The sequence below is a fragment of the Kwoniella shivajii genome, chromosome 8 (assembly GCF_035658355.1).
Source record: "Kwoniella shivajii chromosome 8, complete sequence".
In the NCBI taxonomy this organism is placed as follows: Eukaryota; Fungi; Basidiomycota; class Tremellomycetes; order Tremellales; family Cryptococcaceae; genus Kwoniella; species Kwoniella shivajii.
The window spans coordinates 824,464-847,585 of NC_085915.1; the positions used below are offsets into that span (position 1 = coordinate 824,464).

General features: G+C 41.3%; 10 protein-coding genes across 10 annotated transcripts; 6 read left to right on the plus strand and 4 right to left on the minus strand.

Annotated features, from left to right (window-relative positions):
* Positions 1-559: 559 nt before the first annotated feature.
* Positions 560-2,125, plus strand: IL334_006062 (uncharacterized protein; the record flags this gene model as incomplete). Its single annotated transcript, XM_062937767.1, has 8 exons — positions 560-699; positions 810-924; positions 1,017-1,152; positions 1,237-1,285; positions 1,372-1,465; positions 1,542-1,629; positions 1,741-1,894; positions 1,969-2,125. The coding sequence occupies 8 exons, from the start codon at positions 560-562 to the stop codon at positions 2,123-2,125; spliced, it is 933 nt and encodes a 310-aa protein (XP_062793818.1).
* A 130-nt stretch (positions 2,126-2,255) lies between these two features.
* Positions 2,256-3,203, minus strand: IL334_006063 (uncharacterized protein; the record flags this gene model as incomplete). The annotated part of the gene is made up of 5 exons (XM_062937768.1): positions 2,256-2,261; positions 2,324-2,344; positions 2,419-2,772; positions 2,842-3,086; positions 3,146-3,203. The coding sequence occupies 5 exons, from the start codon at positions 3,201-3,203 to the stop codon at positions 2,256-2,258; spliced, it is 684 nt and encodes a 227-aa protein (XP_062793819.1).
* Positions 3,204-3,613: 410 nt separating this feature from the next.
* On the plus strand, positions 3,614-5,307 carry IL334_006064 (uncharacterized protein; the record flags this gene model as incomplete). Its single annotated transcript, XM_062937769.1, has 8 exons — positions 3,614-3,619; positions 3,679-3,713; positions 3,765-3,785; positions 3,862-3,971; positions 4,045-4,148; positions 4,242-4,354; positions 4,457-4,802; positions 5,011-5,307. The coding sequence occupies 8 exons, from the start codon at positions 3,614-3,616 to the stop codon at positions 5,305-5,307; spliced, it is 1,032 nt and encodes a 343-aa protein (XP_062793820.1).
* Positions 5,308-5,698: 391 nt separating this feature from the next.
* On the minus strand, positions 5,699-6,730 carry IL334_006065 (uncharacterized protein; the record flags this gene model as incomplete). Its single annotated transcript, XM_062937770.1, has 3 exons — positions 5,699-5,829; positions 5,906-6,109; positions 6,322-6,730. The coding sequence occupies 3 exons, from the start codon at positions 6,728-6,730 to the stop codon at positions 5,699-5,701; spliced, it is 744 nt and encodes a 247-aa protein (XP_062793821.1).
* Positions 6,731-7,130: 400 nt separating this feature from the next.
* Positions 7,131-8,842, plus strand: IL334_006066 (uncharacterized protein; the record flags this gene model as incomplete). The annotated part of the gene is made up of 7 exons (XM_062937771.1): positions 7,131-7,304; positions 7,386-7,396; positions 7,489-7,631; positions 7,767-7,906; positions 8,020-8,157; positions 8,233-8,276; positions 8,380-8,842. 7 exons carry the CDS (start codon positions 7,131-7,133, stop codon positions 8,840-8,842), a joined length of 1,113 nt encoding a protein of 370 aa, XP_062793822.1.
* An 873-nt stretch (positions 8,843-9,715) lies between these two features.
* Positions 9,716-12,918, minus strand: IL334_006067 (uncharacterized protein; the record flags this gene model as incomplete). Its single annotated transcript, XM_062937772.1, has 9 exons — positions 9,716-9,787; positions 9,854-10,038; positions 10,153-10,305; positions 10,371-10,747; positions 10,819-11,342; positions 11,402-11,599; positions 11,671-11,753; positions 11,810-11,902; positions 12,039-12,918. 9 exons carry the CDS (start codon positions 12,916-12,918, stop codon positions 9,716-9,718), a joined length of 2,565 nt encoding a protein of 854 aa, XP_062793823.1.
* Positions 12,919-14,788: 1,870 nt separating this feature from the next.
* Positions 14,789-16,180, plus strand: IL334_006068 (uncharacterized protein; the record flags this gene model as incomplete). Its single annotated transcript, XM_062937773.1, has 3 exons — positions 14,789-14,971; positions 15,074-15,332; positions 15,417-16,180. 3 exons carry the CDS (start codon positions 14,789-14,791, stop codon positions 16,178-16,180), a joined length of 1,206 nt encoding a protein of 401 aa, XP_062793824.1.
* A 355-nt stretch (positions 16,181-16,535) lies between these two features.
* Positions 16,536-17,997, minus strand: IL334_006069 (uncharacterized protein; the record flags this gene model as incomplete). The annotated part of the gene is made up of 3 exons (XM_062937774.1): positions 16,536-17,549; positions 17,616-17,854; positions 17,928-17,997. 3 exons carry the CDS (start codon positions 17,995-17,997, stop codon positions 16,536-16,538), a joined length of 1,323 nt encoding a protein of 440 aa, XP_062793825.1.
* A 602-nt stretch (positions 17,998-18,599) lies between these two features.
* IL334_006070 (uncharacterized protein) lies at positions 18,600-20,950 on the plus strand (the record flags this gene model as incomplete). The annotated part of the gene is made up of 5 exons (XM_062937775.1): positions 18,600-18,708; positions 18,880-19,355; positions 19,426-19,757; positions 19,844-19,931; positions 20,000-20,950. The coding sequence occupies 5 exons, from the start codon at positions 18,600-18,602 to the stop codon at positions 20,948-20,950; spliced, it is 1,956 nt and encodes a 651-aa protein (XP_062793826.1).
* A 1,600-nt stretch (positions 20,951-22,550) lies between these two features.
* IL334_006071 (uncharacterized protein) lies at positions 22,551-22,942 on the plus strand (the record flags this gene model as incomplete). Its single annotated transcript, XM_062937776.1, has 2 exons — positions 22,551-22,816; positions 22,864-22,942. The coding sequence occupies 2 exons, from the start codon at positions 22,551-22,553 to the stop codon at positions 22,940-22,942; spliced, it is 345 nt and encodes a 114-aa protein (XP_062793827.1).
* Between the last annotated feature and the right edge of the window lie 180 nt (positions 22,943-23,122).

A 23,122-nucleotide genomic window follows, 5' to 3' on the forward strand; every position in this document is an offset into this window, starting at 1 on the left:
CTATCTAAGACAGCGTGAGAACATGACGGAACAGAGTGAACAAAATATGCTTAGTGTATATAATGGACCGTCATATTTATTGTTCAGCATATTGAACTGAGACTCTCACAAACATGTTGAGTTCTATCACAGTCCTGCATGGAACGAGTGAGACGAATGAAGATGAGAATGTACCATGTTATGTTCTGATGAAGTGTGCTTGGTGGGATAACAAGACATTCGCAGTTCACTTTTGATCCCTAATTAGATAGTGCCTGTGGAAATGAAGTCAGTCACTTTTCTTTGTCGTTGTTCGGCAAGAAAATCAGGGGAATTAAGGTTCGAGGTTAAAGAATTTATAACGATAACTTATGTCAACAAAATAAATGATATAAGCAGAAATAATGTTCCACTTTAATAATTCTCCCACTGATTCAATTTCTTCATCTTCCTGTGAGATACATACATGTACCCCCTTACCCCTCTAGAAAGACGTTTTGCCATCGTTGATTCACATTCTTTTCATGATTCGCTCACCAGCGTTATCTGTAATACGAGTAGATAACAAATACGCGTTATCATGCCAATAACACCTAGACTCGTCAAGCATACCATCGCTTTGGTAATACTTGTCATTCTAGCGAACAACTCTCTCCTCTTCGCTTTGGTCATTAAGCCATTCTCAGAAGATAGAGCATGGAAATTAGCATGTTGGACCGGGTGAGTCGAGTCTTATACTTTTGGCAAACTTCCATACTCATTCAACACTACTCGTACGGCTGGCGGTTATTTTCTTGTTTGTACTCCGTTGCTGATGTCGTCTTTTTCAGGGAATGGTTTTGGACGTATATGCAGAATCATTGGGAAATCACACTCAACGCTAAAGAAGCGGTAGAAGTGACAGGCGATGAAATACCCCAGAAGGAAAGTGCTATGATTATAACTGTGAGTACAAATTGGAGACAGACTAAATCAAAGCTTGATGAAGTCTATTCAACTACTCTCACAGGAATATGTGAGCTGACGAATTCTCGCAGAATCACTTGGGTTATTCCGACTATTATTTACTCCAGTATCTATCTTGTAGAGCAGGAATGTTAGGAAGCTCAAGGTATTTCGTAAAGAAGGAAATTCTGAGAATACCTTTTTTCGGTTTAGCTTTTTGGTCAATGGGTAAAGTTTAGTTTCTTACGTGAAGCAACAGAGCAACGCTGGATATACGAAATCAATCCTTGACTGATTGAAGTGAGCACGTAGGAATGATCCTGGTTTCTAGAGATTGGACAAGTGATAAAAGGACATTACAGTGCGTATATCCAGGACTCAAGCGTATCATGAATGACCCGACCGACTCGAAAGAGCATGACTGATTGATCATGATTCACATCTTAGAGACGCGTTTTTGCGAATCACATCGAATTCTCATCCATGTTGGATCATCATGTGTCCTGAAGGTACGAGACGAACACCTTCCAAACTTGTCAAAGTGAGTTTGATTGCTTTTCACCTTCTTACTGCAAAGAGGTAGTGAGTGACAACCTGATGCACAAATCACTTCTTAGTCTCAAGCATTCGCGAGGATGAAAGGAAAGCCTGAGTTATCACATCTGTTATTTCCTAGAAGTAAAGGATTCGTATGTACCATTCAAGGTAAGTCGGTACTTCTCTACGATAATTTGACACTGCAGTTACTATTCGTACAAATCTGGTTTGGACAATCATCTCAAACATATTCACAACTGACTCAAATCCATCGCACAGCGCTGAGACATTCCCATATCAAATATGTTTATGACACCACTCTACTTTACTCCTCTCCTGGAAAAGATAAATGGAGAATACCCTCTTTGGCTGAACAACTGAGTTGCGAGGATATGACGAAGCAGGGATACAAGTTCAGAATACACGTAAAGAGGTGAGTGTTCCACCACGCCCCGCTCGGCGCAAGGCAGGGGATGGGATACACGGTCTGATCTTTGATTTTCTTAGGATACCCATTTCCGAATTGCCCGAAGGCGAGAAATCGCTCAAGGAGTGGTGTGAGGAGAAGTGGAAAGTCAAAGATGACTTATTAGACGATTGGATGACTGAGTCGAAACGAGCCAATGGTCTGAATGACCATCATGAACAAAACGGGCACATATGATGTAGTTTAACATATATGTTTTACTTGGGCTGAACGATGATAGATCTATGCATGATGATGTACCGTCCATTAATCCGATTTGAATGGGTAATTTGATGGAGAATGTAAAGACTCGGGCGATGAATCACATCTATCTCTGCCACAATTTTGTCAGCTTCAAACCTTGATGTGACAAGGGTAACAGGAAAAGGCGCTTACCATCATTCTCATGTATGCGAGCTTCAGATGAGAGGTACAAAGTCAGCTTTCGAGATCTTCAACATAATCCATATGAATCGAGACCTGGTACTCACCAATAAAGCACCTGAACCAGTAGCCACACCAACAAGGTATTGTAATATACTGAATTTAGCTTGTTCAATTTGAGTCCTTAGACCTGCTATTTCACTTTCTATTCTAGTATCAACCTCTTTTATTTTCAATTCTTGTTGACTTGATTCATCTCTTATTCTACCTTTTTCCAAATTCAGATCTAATCTAACACCTGCTTGTGTTCTTGTGACTTCTTCACGTAATCTCTGTTTCAACTTTTCAACATCTGCCATTAATCGATCATTCTCTGCTTTCATTAACGATAGATCATTCTTCTCGTGTAATTGTAATTCGGATTTCAGTCGAGCGAAATCTACTTTCTCAGTGTACCGTTGCTAAGTTATGGCCAATTAACACGAGAACATGAGCGATCAGTGACCCTTGTTTATATGACGTGAACCCACCTTTTCTTGCTCGGCTTTACTGACTAAACCACTTTCCATTCCTTTTATGCTTTCTTCCACCACTTCAGCTAATACACTCATCACCCCTTCAGACTGTTTACGCGTCATTCCGTTCTTCTCTAACTTCTCCACAAACAAGTAAGTGTCAAAGTGACTTATTTTATGAGGACGCGATGTGCTCAGTTGCCTTTGCGATGGAAGCGGTATACGTGAAGCTAGAAGAAGAGGAAGGGGCCTCGCTATTGCTACGTAGGACTGGATCAGCTGTCTGAGCTAGGAGGAATCCAGAGATATAAATACGTACACATCGCTAGAAGAGCACCCGCTCGACTCGTGGATGGCTGCGATAGTATTGATGTCATGATGGCTTGAATATAGCTTGATACGCTTGAGAATAACAACAAGTAGGTGATATATGATGTTCTTGAAGAATGGTGAATTGTTGATCAATGCATATGATGCAGTATTGAGGTGGCAATAAGACCAAGAGAGAGAGAGAGAGAGCCATTACGTAAGTAAGCCAAACTGACGGGGATAAAATACAATAAATTGACTGTGGGATATAATAGGAAGATGGCGATGTCCACTGAGATTAACCGGATTTTATCATTTTGATTTTTGGAGATTTTTGGGAGATTTTGGAGATTTTGGAGGATTTTCAACAAAAAAGTTGAAAGGTAGAAGAAGAAGTGAAGTAAAGTCGCATCGATCAATAGATATATCATACCACATAAAAGAGCATCAAGATTGAATCGAATCAGAAGCAGATACGATGCAGGTAAGCTGAAGACTACATCATGTTCATCGATACTTGGCTGATCAGAAAATTGTTCATAGTCCGACGATATCATCTGGACAGTCATAAATCATCAGTAAGTCTATCTGTCCTTTTACCAGAATATCATGTTGACGAAATTTGCCAGGTTCTGTTCTTATAAAGTCAAGTAAGCTTCCACGATATCCTACTGATCATTGTTGTCAACGGGGTTGTTGATATTGATGTTGATAAAAACAAAATAGAACAACGACACAGAATTTCTGTAGAAATGAATATAATTTAACTGGTTTCTGTACGAGACAATCTTGTCCTCTGGCGAATTCAAGATATGCAACTGTCAGAGAGAAGGACGGTGAGTTAAACATAATTCACGAATATCTTATAATACTAGCTGGTGAATATCGCTAAGCTGATAATGAATACAGGTGTATTATACCTATATATGAAGACTATTGAAAGAGCACATACACCTGCTAATATGTGGGAGAGGATAAAGTTATCTAATAATTACGCTACAGCTTTGGAGCAGGTAAGCTTTCAAATGATTCACTATTGATATTACGTCTATCAATTAATTGGAATTCACTGATCACTGATGCATGTCTTTCTTTGTATAAAATAGATCGATAAAGAACTTGTATACTGGCCAAATTTCATGACTCATAAATGTAAACAACGTATAACGAAAATTACGCAGTATCTGATCAAGATGAGACGATTGAGTTTAACAGCTCAGTGAGTACTCTTCTTCTTTTCCATCGATCACTCGTTCAGTCCGCGACAAGGAACCCACTTGCTCTGCTTTTCCAAGATACCTCAACTGATAAACCCTATTAGACCGAAGAAGGTAGGAATCAAGAAGAAGCTCGAAAGGAGAGAAGCGACTCGTGAAAGAAAAGCATTAGCAGCAGCGCATTTAGAAAAGAATATCGAGAAAGAATTGTTGGAGAGATTACGTTCAAAAGCATATGGAGATGCACCATTGAATGTCAATGAGGACGTATGGAGACAGGTCCTGGATATGGATAGGAAAGGAAAAGAGAAGGAATTAGAATTAGATATGGAAGATGACGAATCTTTAGCAGATGAAGACGAGGAAGAATGGGAAGGTGGTGAAAGAGAATATATAGAAGATACAGATGATGAAAGTGTAGCGGATTTAGAAGATTATACAGGCAGTGAAGTGAGTATCGATTTTCTCTCGGTCTGAATACGAGAGGTGCGATTGCGGGAAGGGGGTGATGATTACCCCATGCTAGTCACTTGTTCTCTTTACATCGCTGAATCCCAAGCTCACAATATCCTTAAATGACACACTTTTGTCCGCATCGCATGTCGTGCCGATTGACCTGAATTGAGAACAAGCTGACTTCCAAAATGAATTCTTTTAGTTCGACGAATTCGACTCCGAAGAAGAAGGTTCCGAAGGACAAGAATTCCCCTCTGATCTTGACGTGTCAGATGAAGAAGGTGCAGATGGTGAAGGAAACGACGAGCCCATATCCAAGAAGACTACTCCATCTACTAAACCTGCAACTGCATCTGGACCTGGACCGGTGGCAGGTACCAAACGTAAAGCTCCTCCTAAAGGTGGTGCAGCCAAGAAGGGAACTAGGAAACCTAAGGTTGATGTGGAGTATGAGATGGAGACTGAACCTCTTTCTAGGGAGATGTTGAAGAATTGGTAGATCACCTTCTCGGATAAAAGTTTGTCACTCTCTAATAGGCGATCAACTGAGAAGGAGGAAACATCATTCATTTGACGTCTATCTTTCAATTTGCAATAGTAGGTAGCTACCGAGTTACTACACGTCTCTCTCATTCTCATATAGATACGATATTATTTTACGATCTTGTATATTATCATCATTCTCAGACTTTTTGTGGTACAATTACAACATGCATCGATTTGATACCCACAATCACTATACATCATATAATACCGATCGTCGTTTTTTCCCAATGATACTGAAGTGATCATCCTGATGCGGGTATATGGCAATAGCCACGTCTCACAACACACTGAGTGTCAGAGTCACTTCACGTGGTTGAATGCCTAACGGCTCTGGGTGTACAAGTCTAATCGTCATCTGAATCGTCCGAGTTCAAGTCTAATGTAAATACAGCATTTGGATCGTATCTCCTTGAAGGTTCTTCGTGTATGATCGTAGGTTGAGGTTGTTCGACTGTTTCTGCAGTAGCTTTTGTTTCTACGGTCGGTTCGAATTTCGTTAGCTTCCAAAATCACGTCTATGTTATGGCCGAAGATGGTTGTGTCGAACCTACCTTCACCAACGGTACCTTTCTGACCCATACCACCCATACCTTCTCCGCTCATCTGGAACAACAGACCCATCCTCATACTCATCTCTGTAGGCCAAGGTTGGTATTGAGCTTTGTCGACGTCCGCCATGAGGGATGAGATCGGTGCTGAAGAGTGCCGAGCGAGGGAATGTGCGTGAGATAGCAAGGTGGCAGCGTGTACTGGGTCTATTGGAAAAATACGTTAGTATCATCCACTTGAGACTTATGTTCCATACGACGAACAGCCGCAGACAGGGACCGACGGTAAGAAGGTGTATCAAGGAGGAGAAGATTTTTTGATGAGACCAGTCTTATCCGGAGGAGATTCCAGTTGTTTATTGAGATAGTGACGATCTATGTCGCAGAGGAAGAAGCAAACAAGTTGAACAGATACTCACTCTTCTCACTCTGTTCAATACTTTTCTTGATGACTTGTCCATCCTCCACTAGACCTTCCAATTCGATCCTTCCACTTTCTAACGTTTTCATCAAAGACCTTACTCTCCCTTCTAACAATTCCACTTGTCGTTTCTTAGATTGTAATTCGCGCCATTCATCCTGATGTGCATAAGTCTCTCTTACTAAATTCGATAAATCCAAAGTAGATAATTGTATTGCTGCATAGATCTGTTCCGCCCCGTTTGGTTGTTGGTTCGTTGATGATTGTGAAGATAGGAGAGAGAATAACTGAGTCAGAAGTAAGGATTGTGTGGTCAGATTTTGAAGTAATGCTTGACGTGGTGGTGTAGAAGATGAAGAGGAGCTAGAAGAAGAAGAAGACGGAGTTGTGATGGGTTGATTGGCCATTTTTCTGGATTACATCAACTTGTCAAGGGAATCAGGTGGATTTATAGATACAGAATGATTCGATGTCCGTTATGCTGTCAACTTGATCCGTCAAAGTGAGTAGTGAAAGATAGTAACCAGGTAAAGAAGGTCGTTGAATCGATGATTGACTTGAAAGTGTACAGTCTTGGTTTTTCTGGTATAGGCGGTGCCCCTCACCCTCACCGTCCGGCACTGCGTATTAAACAATTAATCGAGATGTGATGCTGAATTACAGTATCCTTACATATCATCCTCGGCCGACATCTCGTATACATCCCTTCACCATCTTCAAACGATCCATCATAATTCATAGATATCGTATTGTCGGACCTCCAAGCTCAAATCTCGACCTCAGAATATAATAGAGGACAGTAGTGATATGCCCCGATTGGAACTCTCACCGACTCGACGACGTGATACCAATACCGGTTCATCTGGTATTTTCAACTTCTCCTCGATGCGTAACATAGATATGAGAGCTGTCATTCATCGCGCGAGAGGTATTCCTAGGGAGTTGGTACATCGTTATCACAAATTAGGAAGGAAGGGCAAAGTGAGTAGTTGGATAGATGCAAATTGTATCTGCCGTACTAGGGATTTAACATCATTGCTAATGCACGTTGTCGATCAATAGGCAACGATATGGTAAATCTCTTTTCGACCATGATTTCAATGGATACATTATCGACACAAGTGGGACGAAAGCTAACGTCACATCTTCGAAATGAATGGCACAGGTTCATAACGTTCATGCATTTCTTTATGCTGGCTTTAGTGATCATCATCACTCCCACGCGAATAGGTCTATTTTTCAGTAATTTAGGTATCAAACTTAGGGGAATGGGGTGGAAAGGCATGGTTCTATGTGGTTTGTTCTGTAGTGAGTATAGATCTCTCTCTCTCTCTCTCTTCCCTCTCTCTTTTGATACTTGTAATGAGATGGGACAAGTGACCAAGGACTGTTCACGCTTCGACAAACAAAGCAATCTCTGACCTTTGACCTTTTATCACGTAGTACTAAGCTCGCATCCACCTTTGTTCGGGTTCATGGGTTCCCTCACTCTTATAGGATTCACATATGGCGTTTGGCCAGGATTCTTGATTTCTTTCATATCATCAATGTTGGGATCGGTCATATCTTTCTTATCAGTCAGGGTGAGTCATTACTATCCTCCACACACATGGAACAGTCACTTTGCAATTATTCATGTTTCTCCCGCGATCCAGATCGAGAGTGACATGCTAACCTTTCCTCGTTGTTGTGATAGACATTCTTCCTTGGATATCTGGGCAAGAACGATAAATGGGAAGCTTTCGGCAATGTCATGAGAGCAAAAGGATTACCACTGGTGATCATGATTAGATATTGTCCTATACCTTGGGCAATCGGTAATGGTTTATTTGCTGTGAGTGTCATATAATTTTTGGATGTGATACGATCGACGTGTTGAGCTGAGTCCAATCGGTTTGGGTTCATGTAGTCAATCGAGAGCGTCAAATTATGGCACTTCATCTTAGCCAATCTGTGAGTTTTGTCAATGTTGTCGAGATATTCCAGTAGTCTCAAAACGGAGACGATTTGTATTGTGTAAAAATCATATACTGACCTTGATTTATACATAACCTAGTCTAATCCAACCTCGATTGTTAATACCAGTATTTATTGGATCCCGATTAACATCATTAGCGTCCGAGACTAAAGATCCGTTACAGTTCTGGTTAAATCTATTGAGTATAGGTTTATCATCGAGTATATCAGTTATAACAGGAATCGTGATCTACAGATTAACTCTGGAACAAATGAGGAAATTGAGTAATGCCAATGGTCATAATAACGATGGAGAATTAGCCGCTGAGTATATAGAAGAAGATGCTTTATTGGGTGAATTGAATCCGAGTGAAGATGACTTTGAAGATGAAGAATCGGAATTACTGACTAGACCCGATTATGGAGATGGACATAAACGAGATGGGAGGTTAAAAGTTGACGATCTGGAATTAGGTAATGGGAGAAATACCAAAAATGCAAATAGAAGAAGAACAAGTGGAAGTGATTCAGGTGTTGAAAACAGCGACATAAACTTGATTTGATTCTGATACGATCCTTAGTCTCTTTCTCTGCATGTAATTAATATATGAAATCTATCAATATTTTTACTACCCGTTTTGTCAGAATCACACCTGTCTAGTAGTGCTCGAGTATTCATTATTATTCGCAACAAACAATCAGTTCAAGTAGTGTCATATCGTATACTTTAGTGTTTTTCCACTTTTTGTACTCCATACTCTACTCTTGCATGTACTCGTAACAATCCACCTCGAAGTATAAACTTCTCTGACAGACTACAAGGAGTCTCCTTTAGTCAGAAGCCAGATTAAGCCTTTCAATGCTAAAAAAAAAGGTTTGTTAACAATTTCATTTTTCATCTCTTTCACATGAAAATAATATTCTAAATCTATTTTACAGACCTAAAAAAGCATACCATATCCAACTTCAGTCTTCCCTTGACGGTTCCTATCGCTTCACCCTAGTTTGAGGAGTCTACTCCATGTATCTTGGATAGAGGAAAAACGTTTTAGATCACCTTTTTCACCTCAAACTATACTTAAACTGCCATATACTTACAAAAAGAACGAAAAAGAGCTCGAAAAGAATGAACAATAATCAGTGATAAAAAAAAGTGAATACAAAAGAAATATACGGGAAATCGCAAGCTTTGCAGCAATTGGTTTTTCATTGTTTTCCGGATAATTGTGAAATGTAATGCAGGAGAATGTGAAATATTTGAATTGAATGAAGTTATCGAAAAATGCTGGATTACAATGAAAGATGAGATTTAAAAGCAGGGTATAAGCGAATGTGCTATATTGATTGATACGAAAGTTGGAAATATCCAGAATAATGATAAAATCCCCAAAAGACGTCGAGGAGATCGAGTTTGAATTGCTGATCTTGCTATGCAATTAACCCTTCTTGGCAGCTCGTATCATATTCGATAACGAATTCAACGGAGCACAATGTTTGAAGAACTCGTGCTTTTAACAGATAACAATCAGCTCGAAGGCTCGTGATCTGCGCAGCGTTTCGTTGTCATTACTCACCATCAGCAACTGATCTGCGTTAGGTCTTATTTCCGCATCTACCGTCAGAGTACATCTCAAGTAATCCCTGAAATTCGTACTCAGTCTATCCCAATCTTTGACTTTGGGTGTACCATTGGTAGCGATCAGGTACAAAGCCCTGACTGGATTTTCATTCAAGTAAGGTGGTTCACCTTCCAGCATTTCTACGTACGTGTAAGTATCAGCATCGGCATATCAATTGGTGTAACGATCAAGACGCGCAGATTGAATTCGATCGACCAAATTGGTAGGAGCGATTGTAGAATAGCAAAACTCACCAATAGCAAGAATACCCAGAGACCAGATATCTACTTTGGGACCATATTCATTCCTCTTGACGACCTCTGGAGCCATCCAATATGGAGTACCAACCATTGTTGTTCGTTTTGTATGTAATGGATCCGCAATTCGAGCACAGAACCCAAAGTCGGCTAAAAGAGACGATATCAGCTGTCAGCTCCACGAATTTCAATAGCAACAGGATCGAGCGACTGACTAAGCTTGACATCACCGTTGATGGATAACAAAACATTGTCACTTTTGATATCTCTATGTATGACTCCTTTTGAGTGTAAATGTCTTAACCCTTCACAGACTTCTCTTGACACAGCAGCTATTTGAGCTTCACTCATACAATGAGCGGTCACTACATCCGTCAAACTTCCACCTTCCATATATTCCATTATGACCCATAAATCTCCTTTCCAAAGGTATGAATCTTTGAAATTCACTATGTTGGGATGAGCGGATTCTCTCATTACCAAAATCTCATTGATGATCAAGTCCTGTTTAGGTTGTTTTTCAAGGTTCATTTGCTTGATAGCCACTGGAAACCCATGACGATCATGACATGTGTAGACACCACCGGAAGCACTGAGAAACCATAGCATGTCAGCTTCTCAAACCAAAGATTGTTTAGCTTGATTGAGAGTGAAACAACCCACCCCTGTCCGATCTTGGTCAAACTCTTATATACTTGGTTAGGATCTCCAGGTGTACAGATAGCTTGTAATTGCCTAACAACATCTTCATTCTCCTTTTGTTTATCCCTCCTTCTAGGGGTTCCGCCAGCTTGTTGTCTGCTCGTCCCACCTTGAGTTTGATTCCTCGCCAATCCTGTACTTCCTGATCCGGACGGAACCGGACTTTGCTCTGGTCGCGCTTTCTGTCCCTGTTGCGAGTGAGATTTGGCTAATGGCAATGAACTCGATCCTGATGGCTTGGATGTGGGGGCACGCGTTGTATTGGCTCTATCGAGTGGTTTGCTTTTAGGGGGATGTGTAGGCGGTGTACGTTGCGAGAAAGATCGATCGAGCGGTGATGTTGCAGAGGAAGATAATTGGCCCGGTGCCAGACGGGCAGGTTTGGTGAGTTCAGCTGGGGGAAGTCGACCAGGAGGAGCTGGTGGCGGACGATCGGCCTGCATTCGAGGTGGTCCAGCTTTTGCAGGCGGGGTAGGGGCAGTTCGCTAAAGATAAACATGTCAGTTTACTTGGCTCTTAATGTCATCGTTTGAGGCCAACTGACGGGATTCGCGAACTGGTCACCCCTCAATGGTCCACCTTCTGCACTACCCTCTCTGGACATGCTCGTATCCTTAGGAGGTATGCCTGGTGAATCAGGTGTTTGCACGGGTTCGGCATTCCTCATTTTTTGCCAAACTTCATCTTCTTGACTTTCTTGTTGGGCGTCACGGTTTTTGAAGTACTGTACTACGGCGAGAACCTGATTTCAGAGTGTTTTGTCAGTTGTCTTGTGAGTGTTCTGATGTCGGTAAAGCCGACATTTCAACTTACCTCATTTGGGTTTTCCTCTTGCTCTGCTCGCGTTATTCCATTTTCATCAAGGATCTTTTGCCATTCTTGAGGCATACCAGTATCTATGATAACATTAGTCAATTCTGCTGTCCGCATCTCTCCGCAACTCATCACTTACATTGTCCGGTATTGTAATCAAAACCGACGTGTGTGAGATGAATCGGGTCGTAGGGTGTGGATATGACAGGGGGTTTGCTTGTCGTCAAGAGGTCTAAATTACGGATATCTCGTCAGCTCATCTTTTCTTGCAGGATCAAAAATGGATTACACAACGGAACGAGTGGGTAGAGGTATGGGGTCTGATTGAGCTGGGCAAATGGTAGTACTTGTAGAGCATTTAGACTCACCACTCATGAATCCAAAGACACTTTTCTTATCTTTACTACTTTTGCCTGTACCACTTCTGTTTCTTCCTATTGTACCTGGATCTTTCGGTAAATCCTTATCTTTCGGTTCTGCAACTTGTAGAGGTACTCCAACACCTAATCCGATCTTTGCGTCTTCAAAGCTTTTTTCTAATGATTGAGTTGAATATGGATTTCCAGGTGCTGAGGTTGGTTGATGATGGAGAGGAGGTGGGACCGGATTAGGTAAGAAAGCCGATCCACCTGTTGATGGACTGTTGGTGATATTTGGACTTCTTGCTGAAGGTATAGTAGGTGACATTTGATCCCAACCGTTACTACTACCACTGGGGAATTCACCGAGTGGTAATGTACCTGCTCTTGTGGGTCTAGGTGGTGGTAAAACGCCATTTCCATTTGATGATGACATTGTCATGTTATTATAGGATGAACTTGCTCCAGCAGAGTATCTATTTGGGTTAGGTGAATTTGATGATGGTTTAGTTTGATATCCACTTCCACCTCCTGCTCCTATTCCTGATCTCTGTGACTCTCTTCTTGCTAAAACTCCTGGTGCGGGTGGTACAGGTGCGGCACGTGTAGGTTGAAGGTTTGATGATGTATCAAATCCCATAGGAGTTGAGATTACTGGTGATCTATATGATGATGGTACACCTCCTCCACTTCCTACTTGCTGCTGTTGTTGTTGTTGTTGTCCTCCTTGTGGGATACGCGGTGATGAGGTTGTTGATGTTGATACCATACCAAGAGAAAGGTCTGTTCCAGCAGAATAATGAGCACTGTTCCTTGATGGTCGATGATATTCGACCGTGCGAGAGACAGGGGGGAGAGGCTGGTGAGAAGAATCCGAGTTAGGTGTCATTGGTGTCGCACCCGTATCTAAGGTATGAAAGATAACATTTGAATTGAATTGATTTTGCAGATTGAAAAAGAAACAGGGAAAGACAAGAAAGGTTGAGCGTGATATATCGTCAGCTTTGAGTGCGCTCAGATAAGAAGAAGTAGGAGGGAAAAGGCGTTTTCGTGTTTCAAACTCACATGATGCTTGTGGATGACGAATTTGCCTCTTGGGGCTTGTATTACTTCCTGACATTGTGTAAATTCAAAGAACAGGAAGGAGAAGAAGTGATGGGGAAAGAAAAGGGAACACGCTTCTTTTGTGAACTAGCAAAAGTGTGGATCTGATTGACGATGTAAGAAGGAGGAAGGAATGATTGTCACAATTTGGGATGTGTTTCACCTTTATTGTTCAACTATCGTGTTAGGTTTAGGCGAATCAAAAGTCGTTTGAGCGTTTCGTTTGATCAGCCCTATTGATGCAAGTGGTGTGCTCGCCGGAAAGGATTGATCATAAAACTGACAAGTCGAATTGAATGAATGATGATGTCGTGTTGTGAATTGGATTTTAACAAACTACGTGAATAGCAAATGATGATAGATTGATTTTCTTTGATTTGCTGTGAAAGATTGCGCGCGTTGTTGTTCTTTCCTTCAACGTATGTATTTTTCTTTATTAATTGTTTTCGTTTTTCTCCTCGATTTCTTTTCCAATCTGCGAATGATCAACAGACGATGATATCTACTTGGATTATCCAAGTATTCTACCTTACTCCAATAGCAGAATGTACTAACGACCTTGAGGATGAGAATTGAGGGTGGATGTTCAAGTGGGAACCGGAAGTAAAAAGGGGTTGATTGATGTGTCCAGTATTCAATTCAATTCAATAATATTCAATCTCCTTCCTTTGTTGCGGTCTCATCCGGGGCTGGTCTTGTAACTTATGCGACTTGACTAACTGATTAACACGATAGCATTTGGATTGTACGATGAGAATGGAAATGGTGCGTGTATGGTCCATGTATCAGAACGAAGGTGAGGACGAGGATGTATGGGATGTATGGCATCAAATAACGGGGGTGTTCTGCATGTACCAAAGGGGGGGTTACAATAAGTTAGAGTTGGGTTGTTTTGGAATTAAAATAAGGTCCGAGCGTAGCATAGTTCACACCTCCTGTACCGCTAAGCTATAAATATATAACAACGACCTAAAAAGCGCTATTCTAGTGATTATTGCTGACAAAAGCTACGAGTACGAGTATAGTTCAATTAACTCGAGTAGAGTTTTGAAAAGGAGAAGAAAAAGACGCGATTCCTGCAAGTCAAAAATCCCGTATATTACGGCAAGAATGTAATCTTTTGCCCATCGAGCATGAAAGTCATACAAATATTAGAGTAATCGAGCCGATCCATCTTTGAAGTTACGAGCATGTGATCAGAGGAACCATCGGACTTGTAGCTGCAATGAAGGATATCATGCTGAACCGTACGAGTCCGAGGTACCCGTGCACCCACTCCACATTGGTATCGCTTCCTCTTCGGTCATCATGCCACCCCTCAAAATCACTTTATACTGGTACAGCAACAGGTATTCCGATCGAAAATAGCTTAGGGTCCAGACTTCCGATCCCCTTCATCATGATGCATTACGGCATTACACGGAGTATCAGATGAGTGTGGCATTTTACAAAAGCTTTGTTGAGAAAGAATGATGACGACATGACTTTTCTTTACTTTTGCGATATGCATCAGATGAGGGGCACCCCCTTCTAGATGACATGGCATTTCTATATATTGACGTTTTAACATCTCTCGATATCCTCAATACCAAATTCAGTATAAGTCTACTAAGTAGACAGCTGAGTCTAACAAGCTTATCTCCGTCAACTTCGACATGCCATCCATTGATCATACACATCTGTTCAAAGATGTTCTCTCGGAGAAATCGTCACAACTTCCACCTTCGTCAAGGTCGAAATCACCTTCAAGATTGAATGTCAGATCTGCTTCGAGAAAAGGTAAAGGTAAAGAAAGTGACTTGGACGAAGAAGAGTTCTTGAAGGAGTCTTACCGTATAGTAAATTCCTCCCATTCCTTTCAATCTCTCAGGAATGAGATTCACCTTCACCGTGGCTTTTCCGATTACTAAAAGTACTAACGATCTCATCATGATTCATAGTATAATCACTTATTGTCATTACAACATCTTCTTACATCAGTACGAAAACCATATTTATCGACAGTCGAACCACCTCCTTTATCTAGAAGGTCACATAAAGAAAATAAAGCAGCAGATGAGGATGAGCAGAACGAATGGAAAAAATGGGAAAGAGTCAAGTATCTGACTGATAGAGAAAGGGATGAAATTGACTTAAGAGCTAGAATGATTTTAAGGAGATGTAAAGAGCGTGTCAACGCTTTGGAAATATCAGAGCATGGTGAGTCATCTTACTTACTTAGTCTCGATGCCATCGCGACCTGATAGCCAAAAGAACTGATTTGAACACAAATGTATGTAATAGCTCGAAAATCCAAAACCCCTTCGACATCGTCTGCTAAAGCGACAGTTCTATCATTCTTACCTTCATTACTCCCTTCGGAATCATCGTCGTCTTTCCCACCATTGATCAATGCTCACAGAGCATCCGTGTTATGGACATTGAACGATTATTTAGCCAGACTCACTTCTACTGTCAGCGATTTACAAGAAGAAAGGTCTAAACGGCGTGAAGAGAGAAGTAAAACGCTAGGTTCAGGAGCATCGATCGAAGCTTCAAGAATGAACAACCTAGCACAATCACAATCGAAATCGGTGAATCACAAAATCCCAGATGGTATAATGGTCGGTGTAGATGATCCAGCATTCACAACATCCGATTCTCATTTATCAAATGGCAACGGATACACTGGGGGTTTGGGAATAATGAACCCTAGTGATGTACCTATTGAGGATCAAATAACCTCATCACAGATCCAATCATTCGAAAATGAAAATAATGTATTATTGGAACACATGTCATCTACTTTGTCTTCAGTCTTATCGGCAGAATCAAGTTTATTGGAAATATCTCAACTCCAATCTGAATTAGTAAGACATTTATCTCAACAAACTGAAATGGTTGATCAATTATATGAAGATGCAGTTGGAAGTGTCAGTCAAGTTGGAAAAGCGAATGAACAATTGAAAAAAGCAAGAGAAAGAGGTAAAGAAGGTAGATTGTTTTTATTGGTTTTTCTTATTGGAGCTAGTTTAGGTTTATTATTCTTGGATTGGTATGCTGCGTAACTCCCTATGAAGGAAGGAAGGAAGGAAGGAAGGAAGGAAGGAAGGAAGGAAGGAAGGAAGGAAGGAAGGAAGGAAGGGTGGGCCAGGTAGACCAGTATATCGGGTACCCATCGAAAGCAGAGTACACCGGGTCACAGAGATTAGAACCTATACATGAACGGTTTTCAGTCTTACGTAGTACCGTGATGATTATGTCATTCCGCGCAATATATCTATTTTGACTCTTCGAGGAGCTGCAATTGTAGCATAGCCAAATTGTACAACCACATTTGCATTGTCTATGAGATCTATATACAAATTGTCCAACGCTATTCTACATGCTATCCTCTCGATCAAGGTCGATCCCACTGTCTCCTCAAGCGAATACGAAGAACCCTGTATCCTTCTCCTGCGTCCTCAATTCGACTTCTGCACTTCCACCCTCTGGGATTGAATGTAATGCACCATCTGCGCAGACTAGTCTGTTATTCCCCTGTTCCCATCCTTCTGATTTTTGTTCAATCGAGGGGTTCCAATTGAACGAAGTACATCTGAAAACTTCCACTACAGGTTCACCTTCACCTTTTGTCTCCAATCCGTTACCGTTGCGTGAGTCATCTCCCTCTACCACCGCCTGAGAAGCGGGATATGTGAGATCGACATGTGATCCAGCATTGTAAGCTGAACCAACAATTTCAAAAGCCCTTTTAGATAGATTATCTTTCCTCTCTTCGATTTTGCTGGAAGGGATGAACCGATCTCTAAATGGTCTAATCATGGTCACATATATGAATTGATCTCCTTCGCTTTTGAGATTCGTAAATGGTGAAATCATAAAAGTAGGTTCTAATCTATCAACAGTCGAGGTTGATAAGAAATATGAGAATGGACCTTTTACATACCATTCCGCCGAGCCCTCTTTATGGTTATCGTCTTTAGTGGAAACTGAGTTCGATATCGTGAATGGCCTTGTCCATTCTTGAGAATTAGGATCCCATTGTTCTACGTCACTTGGTGCTTGTGAATTCGATGATAGGTTTACATTCGCATAGAAAAGTTTGGATGCATTTTGGGCAGCTGCAATTTTGAACCTTTCTGTTCCTGGATGACTCTCCCTTAACGCTTCTGAGTCGTGAAGGATAGCAGCGTGGAGTGAAGTTGAAAGTACCACGTGAGAAGAGAACTTCTCACAGATCGCAGCTTTAGTAGAGAGGGTGGTTTGAGTGATAGGTAGATTGATGGAAGGGCTCTTGGTCAGATAAGAGAATAATGAGGAGAGTTGGTGTTGGATTCCATCAGAAAGAGGGAAAGGCATAGACGATATGAGGTCGAGAGACGAGGGAGATAGGGGAGTGGAAGGTGGGAATAAAGATGAGAATAATGCATTTGCCTATGAAAATATACTGGTATCAGATTGAATGTCGAAAGACTAAGATTGAGGATAGGCTTGACTTACAGTACCAAAAGGTAATAAGACAACTTCCCATTTGATCCCTGTCACATCTTGAACGCCTTCTATCAATTCATGGAAAGTTCCATCTCCTCCCACTATCGCCAACCTGATAGTAGCACCTCCATCGAATGATCGAGTCAAATATTGACCTATGTTGCCTGCATCGCCAGGTGAAGAAGTGGTGTGGATCTGGTAGGGGATCAAGAGATGTCTGAGGATAGGTATGACATTCTCTTCGACGACTGAGAAACGGGGAATGGGGGTCAGCTCAATATTTATATAGCCTGCAGGTACGAATGAGAGAGAATCACTCACAGTGGGGTCCTTGGCCATGACCTGCGACAGGGTTCACGATGATATGGAGAGTCTCTTGATCCTGGTTCATATTAATATGATATCGATATTGATCAAATAGAGTGATGGGTTACAAGCGATTGAATGACTGTCCTGTTTAGGACTTTCTTTTGATATGGATTTCTGAGTCTCAATCATATCAAGGTCGTCTGTCTAAATTCATCATCATCGCCCCGCCAGGTCATGTCCTGTTTACCACTGTAATGAGATTGATATCGATCACATCATCATCCTGCCCATTTTTCTCACCCTCTCACGCCGATACACCGAGTTCGTAGTTAACTTACACCTCGGACACAAAAATACGGAGCGTCGACAAAAATGTGGAGTCTCCATAATCTCGGACAGCCCATTCTATCTCCGATCCTCACAATGTGCACCAAAGTCTCCTTTTGGATTATGTAATATTCTTGGTATGTAGGTTGACGCGCTTGAGTTTTCTATCCAAAAGAACATTACAATGAAAGATGATTTCGGATTTCCTCATCTTCTTCTTCCTCTTTTTCGTCATTCCTTCCTTATCCTTCCCTTAGTTGTTCTCTTTGACACTATCAACCCATTCTACTGTTATAAACACAAACCGAGGCAGATCAGCGGGTATCAGAAGCGGAAGCGGATCCTGCCTTGCCCATCATGGGTCGAAATCGACTCGAAGATGCGTCATGCGCCATCTGTATGGATTCGCTCTTTACCAAGAGAGATGATTTGGATGAATTGATTCCCATAGCTACATCTGACTGTGGTGAGTTGCTCACTGATCTTTCCATCTTATTTCTTGGTGTGGTCTTTTCCTTACCACCTCTTCATCTCTCTTGAAATCTTGAGTGACTCGCTCTTCCTCCTTCTCTTCCTTTGTTTCGTGCCTAGTAGCGAAAAGGAAAGAAACTGTAAAGCTGAACCTCGCTCTAAATAGGCCACGTATTCCACGAACCGTGTGTGATGGAATGGTTCAAAACTCAATCCGAACATTATCTCGCGACAGCAAGAGATCAAGGTATAAATGGTAGATATGGCTCACCAAGTTTATCTGATGCACCTGCAGAATGCCCTTCTTGTCGCACTGAATGTTTTGCGGATCCGGAAACGGGTCAACCTACAATTCATAGATTATACCTCAATTTCGAAAATACAACTTATTCTTCGAGTATGCTCGGTTCTTCTCCTGTTAGTTCAAGTAGAAGATTAGAAAAAGGAAAAGGAAAGGAAAAGGAAAAGGAAGGAGGAAAAGATAAAGAAGTGATAGGATTAGCTAGAAGAGCTAAAAATGTAACGGAGGAAGTAAAAGGTTTATCCGCCGATAGTCAAGATGATGAAGTGGAAGGTATGATCAGAAGAGGAGAAGCTTTATCACAGGATCTAGTATCCCAGAAAGCTCTCAACGCTGTTCAGGTGAGTACTCCTTTCGCAATAGGGAGGGGAGTTAGTCTTGTGATATCAATAATAATTGTGAGGTATCCAGAATCACATCACCAATCTCACAAACGAACTTGCCAAACTTCGGATGACCCTCCAAACCAACCCTCTCATACCATCTCTTCGAGCTAGGGTAGCAGAACGCGAATTGGAATTAACAAATCTTCATCGACAAATGCGTCTTGATCTTTCAAGGGAAACAAAGAAAATCAAAGATGACGAACAAGCCAAATGTGAAAGACGGGTGAAAAGAGCACAAGATGAGAGAGATCTATTTCAACGCGAATACGATAAAGAGAAAGTAGCTAGGAAAACGGGAATGAGAGCTATGGAAGAAAGAAATTTGGAGTATAAGAGAATTCTCGATGAAACCACTGAGTAAGTAACTTGCTTCTTCGTAGCCTGTCGCGATTCAACCTCTGGGGTTAAAATGACTGGGGCATATGCTGATTTTGGAACGATAGGTTACTAAAGCAGGAGACCAAAAGTCGAAAAGATTTGCAGGATGTATTGTTGGAAAGAGGGAAACACCTCAAGATACTTCAAAAGAGGGTGAGCTCCAAGTCCTCTGATGTCTATTTGTATGAAATGTGGAAGGTGACTTGAGCCAAATTTGATAGGCAGAAGACCGTAGAGTCCTTAAAGCTCAAGTCGTCAAACTTGAAGCTGAAAATGCTCGACTCAAATCTATCCAACACCGCGCGTCTTCCACCAAACGTCCTTCTTCTCCTGATATAGATTGTGACCAGCAAGAGTACAACGAAGGTGATAAGAGTATCCAAGAGGTCTCCAGATCACATTTCCCGACTCAGAGTGGAACCGGTGCATCGAGGAGATCAAAACACGAAGATGAAGACTCGTTACAGATTGAAATGCCATCATATCATGACGATTCATCTGTCCGCTCACTATCCAGATTACTTCCATCTCGCAAAACGATGAAACAACTTCAATCTTCTGATGATCACCTATCCGAAGGCAGAATCACTAGGATGCACCCTACCGCTCGAACAATCCAGTTTGATTTAACTGATAATATCACAAAAGACAGAAAAAGATCTACTTCAAGTAAATATTTCCCTTCTGGAGCGTCGGATCACGAAGGTGAAACGGAAAATCGAACATCAGGCAGCGGATCGTCATTCGAGGACAGGGAGGAAGTGGATGGTAGTGGAGTGATTGTACACGCTACCCCTAGTCCTATCAAAGAAAGAGAGAGAATACCCAGTCCATACAAAAGAAGTAAGACAAATCCATTTATGACGACCAAAGCATCGAGTGAAAGAAGGAAAGAATTACCTCTTTTGGCTAAGTTAAGTGAACCTTTAAAGTCATCAAGAGAACCTCCTCCTAACAAAGGATGGAATGATCGTTCGATCATAGATTTAGCAAGCTCATCCCCACCTTCATCACCTAATCGACCACCGATGCAGATCAAGAAAAGGGTGAATATGAATTTGGGTGAAAGACTTAAAGAAAGAAGTGTGGTTGACATGCTGGGTTTGAGAGATGCCAATGGAAGACCAAAAAAGGGAGTTGTAAGTGGACAGAAAATAAAGAGGAAGGTCTAAAGGTGCTCCGAGCATGAATTAGGCGTATAATATCTGTTGAATGATGAAGAAGTGAAAATAGAAACCAAGTGGACATTTTTCTGTATACCAATTAGGTTTTAGATTTGAGTTGTTTATCTTGTAGATACCTTTGTGTCATTGACTTGTTGTATGGATTCTTTGCAGTCAATCTGTGTATTTATGATATGTTTATTCCTTCTGACCACCATGATATGCATTCATTGCGCATGATTGTCATGATCGTGAATAAGCAGCTACACGAAGTGAATAGTCCAGAAGGCATGATTGTCAATCCGCGGAATCCGGATTGCATATGCTTATTTACCAATACGACATACGAATATGTCATTTCATTATAATGATGTATTGAATAGCGTGACCCTGACCCGGCTGCAAAAGATGCTGAAATATATTTATTCAGTCATCAAACTGAAGATGCCATTGGAGCGACAGCTGATTCACTCCCGATTGGGAAGATCAAGTACGACGGAGTGACAGACAATCTGACTCTACTTGCGTTGACGGCTATGGGAAATATCATGGATAGTCAAGACATAAAGCTGACGGATCCAAGCTGCTCAGGGGGTTATTGACGCGGCCAAAGATCGCTGAAGAGCAGGTGAGTGTTGTTAGGGAGAACATAGAACATAAAGCGGAGCAAAGTTGATGAGATACTTTCCTTATGGCTGTTTCGTTAATAATGACGTAGCCAAGGCATAAATCCTTGGCGAGTGATACTTCCCTTGCTGCTATTGATGCAAGAAACGAAGCTGTCACTTATCTTCAACCTGATACAGAAGATGAAGATGAAGATGTAAACACTTCTTCAGTATCAGCTAGCACATCAGATTGTAGAAGTGCAGGTTAAGTTATGTTCATGAAAATATAGATTTGATAAGATCATAAGAATTGGCTGGTCCCATATTATTATGCAAACCTCGTACATGTACGTGCCGAGTATGATGCCATTGGATGATCGATCAAAGCCTAATTGCCTTTTTCAGGTCAGATCATCAGACAGGTCGTTCCTTGATCCGGACATTTTTACATTTTTGATTTCATCTTTACTTATAATTGTTCTGCCTTCTCGTCATCCTTTCCGGCTTCTTCGTCCCTGGATCTCACATTTTTGGTCTTATTGTTCTCTTTTTGTGTTACCAACACGAATACGAATGAGAATATGTCTTATTGTCTTTTGTCATTACATGAGAAATCTTAAGCCACCGAATGAGCCGATTACCAGTACGAGTACAGATCGATGAAAGAACAATAAAGCCATGTAACGATTCTTCCTTTTTGTCCTGTTCTGTATTTCACAATACCTCAAAGAGAACAATAAGACTTTTTTTTCTTTTGACTTCTAAATGGACTAATTCACCTTTTTAGACTCAAAGCCCTAGCCCTAGCTCTCGTTTCATGAACAACAAGAAAGCTGGATATGATGACCTTTCGCTTGATGAAACGTATACTCGTACCAGCAGAGAAGGTCTTTATTGTTCTGTGTCAATGATGGGTTAAAATTCGACTTGACCCATCACTTCACTCACTCTCCCTTCCTTCTCCCTTCGCCCACTTTGCCCGATTCCTTCGTCTCATAAGGATGACCTACCTCCTTCTCGCTCCGCCCCTTGCTTCTCGTGATGGTTTGGCCATGGATTTACCTCGCTCAGCCTCACCATCACCTATAATCCCTCAAGGAAAAGGAACATTGGAAAATCAATTACCTATTGGAGAAGTAAAAGGGTTTCAATCACAGAAAATGAGGGAAGGGTTAGTGATTTCTTTTGATCTAGAAGAAGAAGAAGAAGATGAAGAAACTGCAGAACGAGACGTGTCGGATATCAATTTGGACGTGGAGATTATTAGGTGCGTTCAAGTCACTTTTTTTGTTGTTATTCTTGATGTTCTGGCAGAAAGATGAAACACCCCCTTCCTTTATATGGTCCTGGTTTGCTTATTGTCCATTTCGATTTCGCTTACACTGGATATTGATATTAATCAAAATAGACATTATCAAAGAAGTAAAGGTAAAAACCAATCGATCAATCAAAATTCTTCCTCTTCTTTTATCCCAATCACCATCGATCCCAAAATCACCGACGCACGGACGGCCATCATCACTCAGTCCTTGTGTTCCTCCTCGTCTTCATTAGACCCAAACAGCTTGTACCA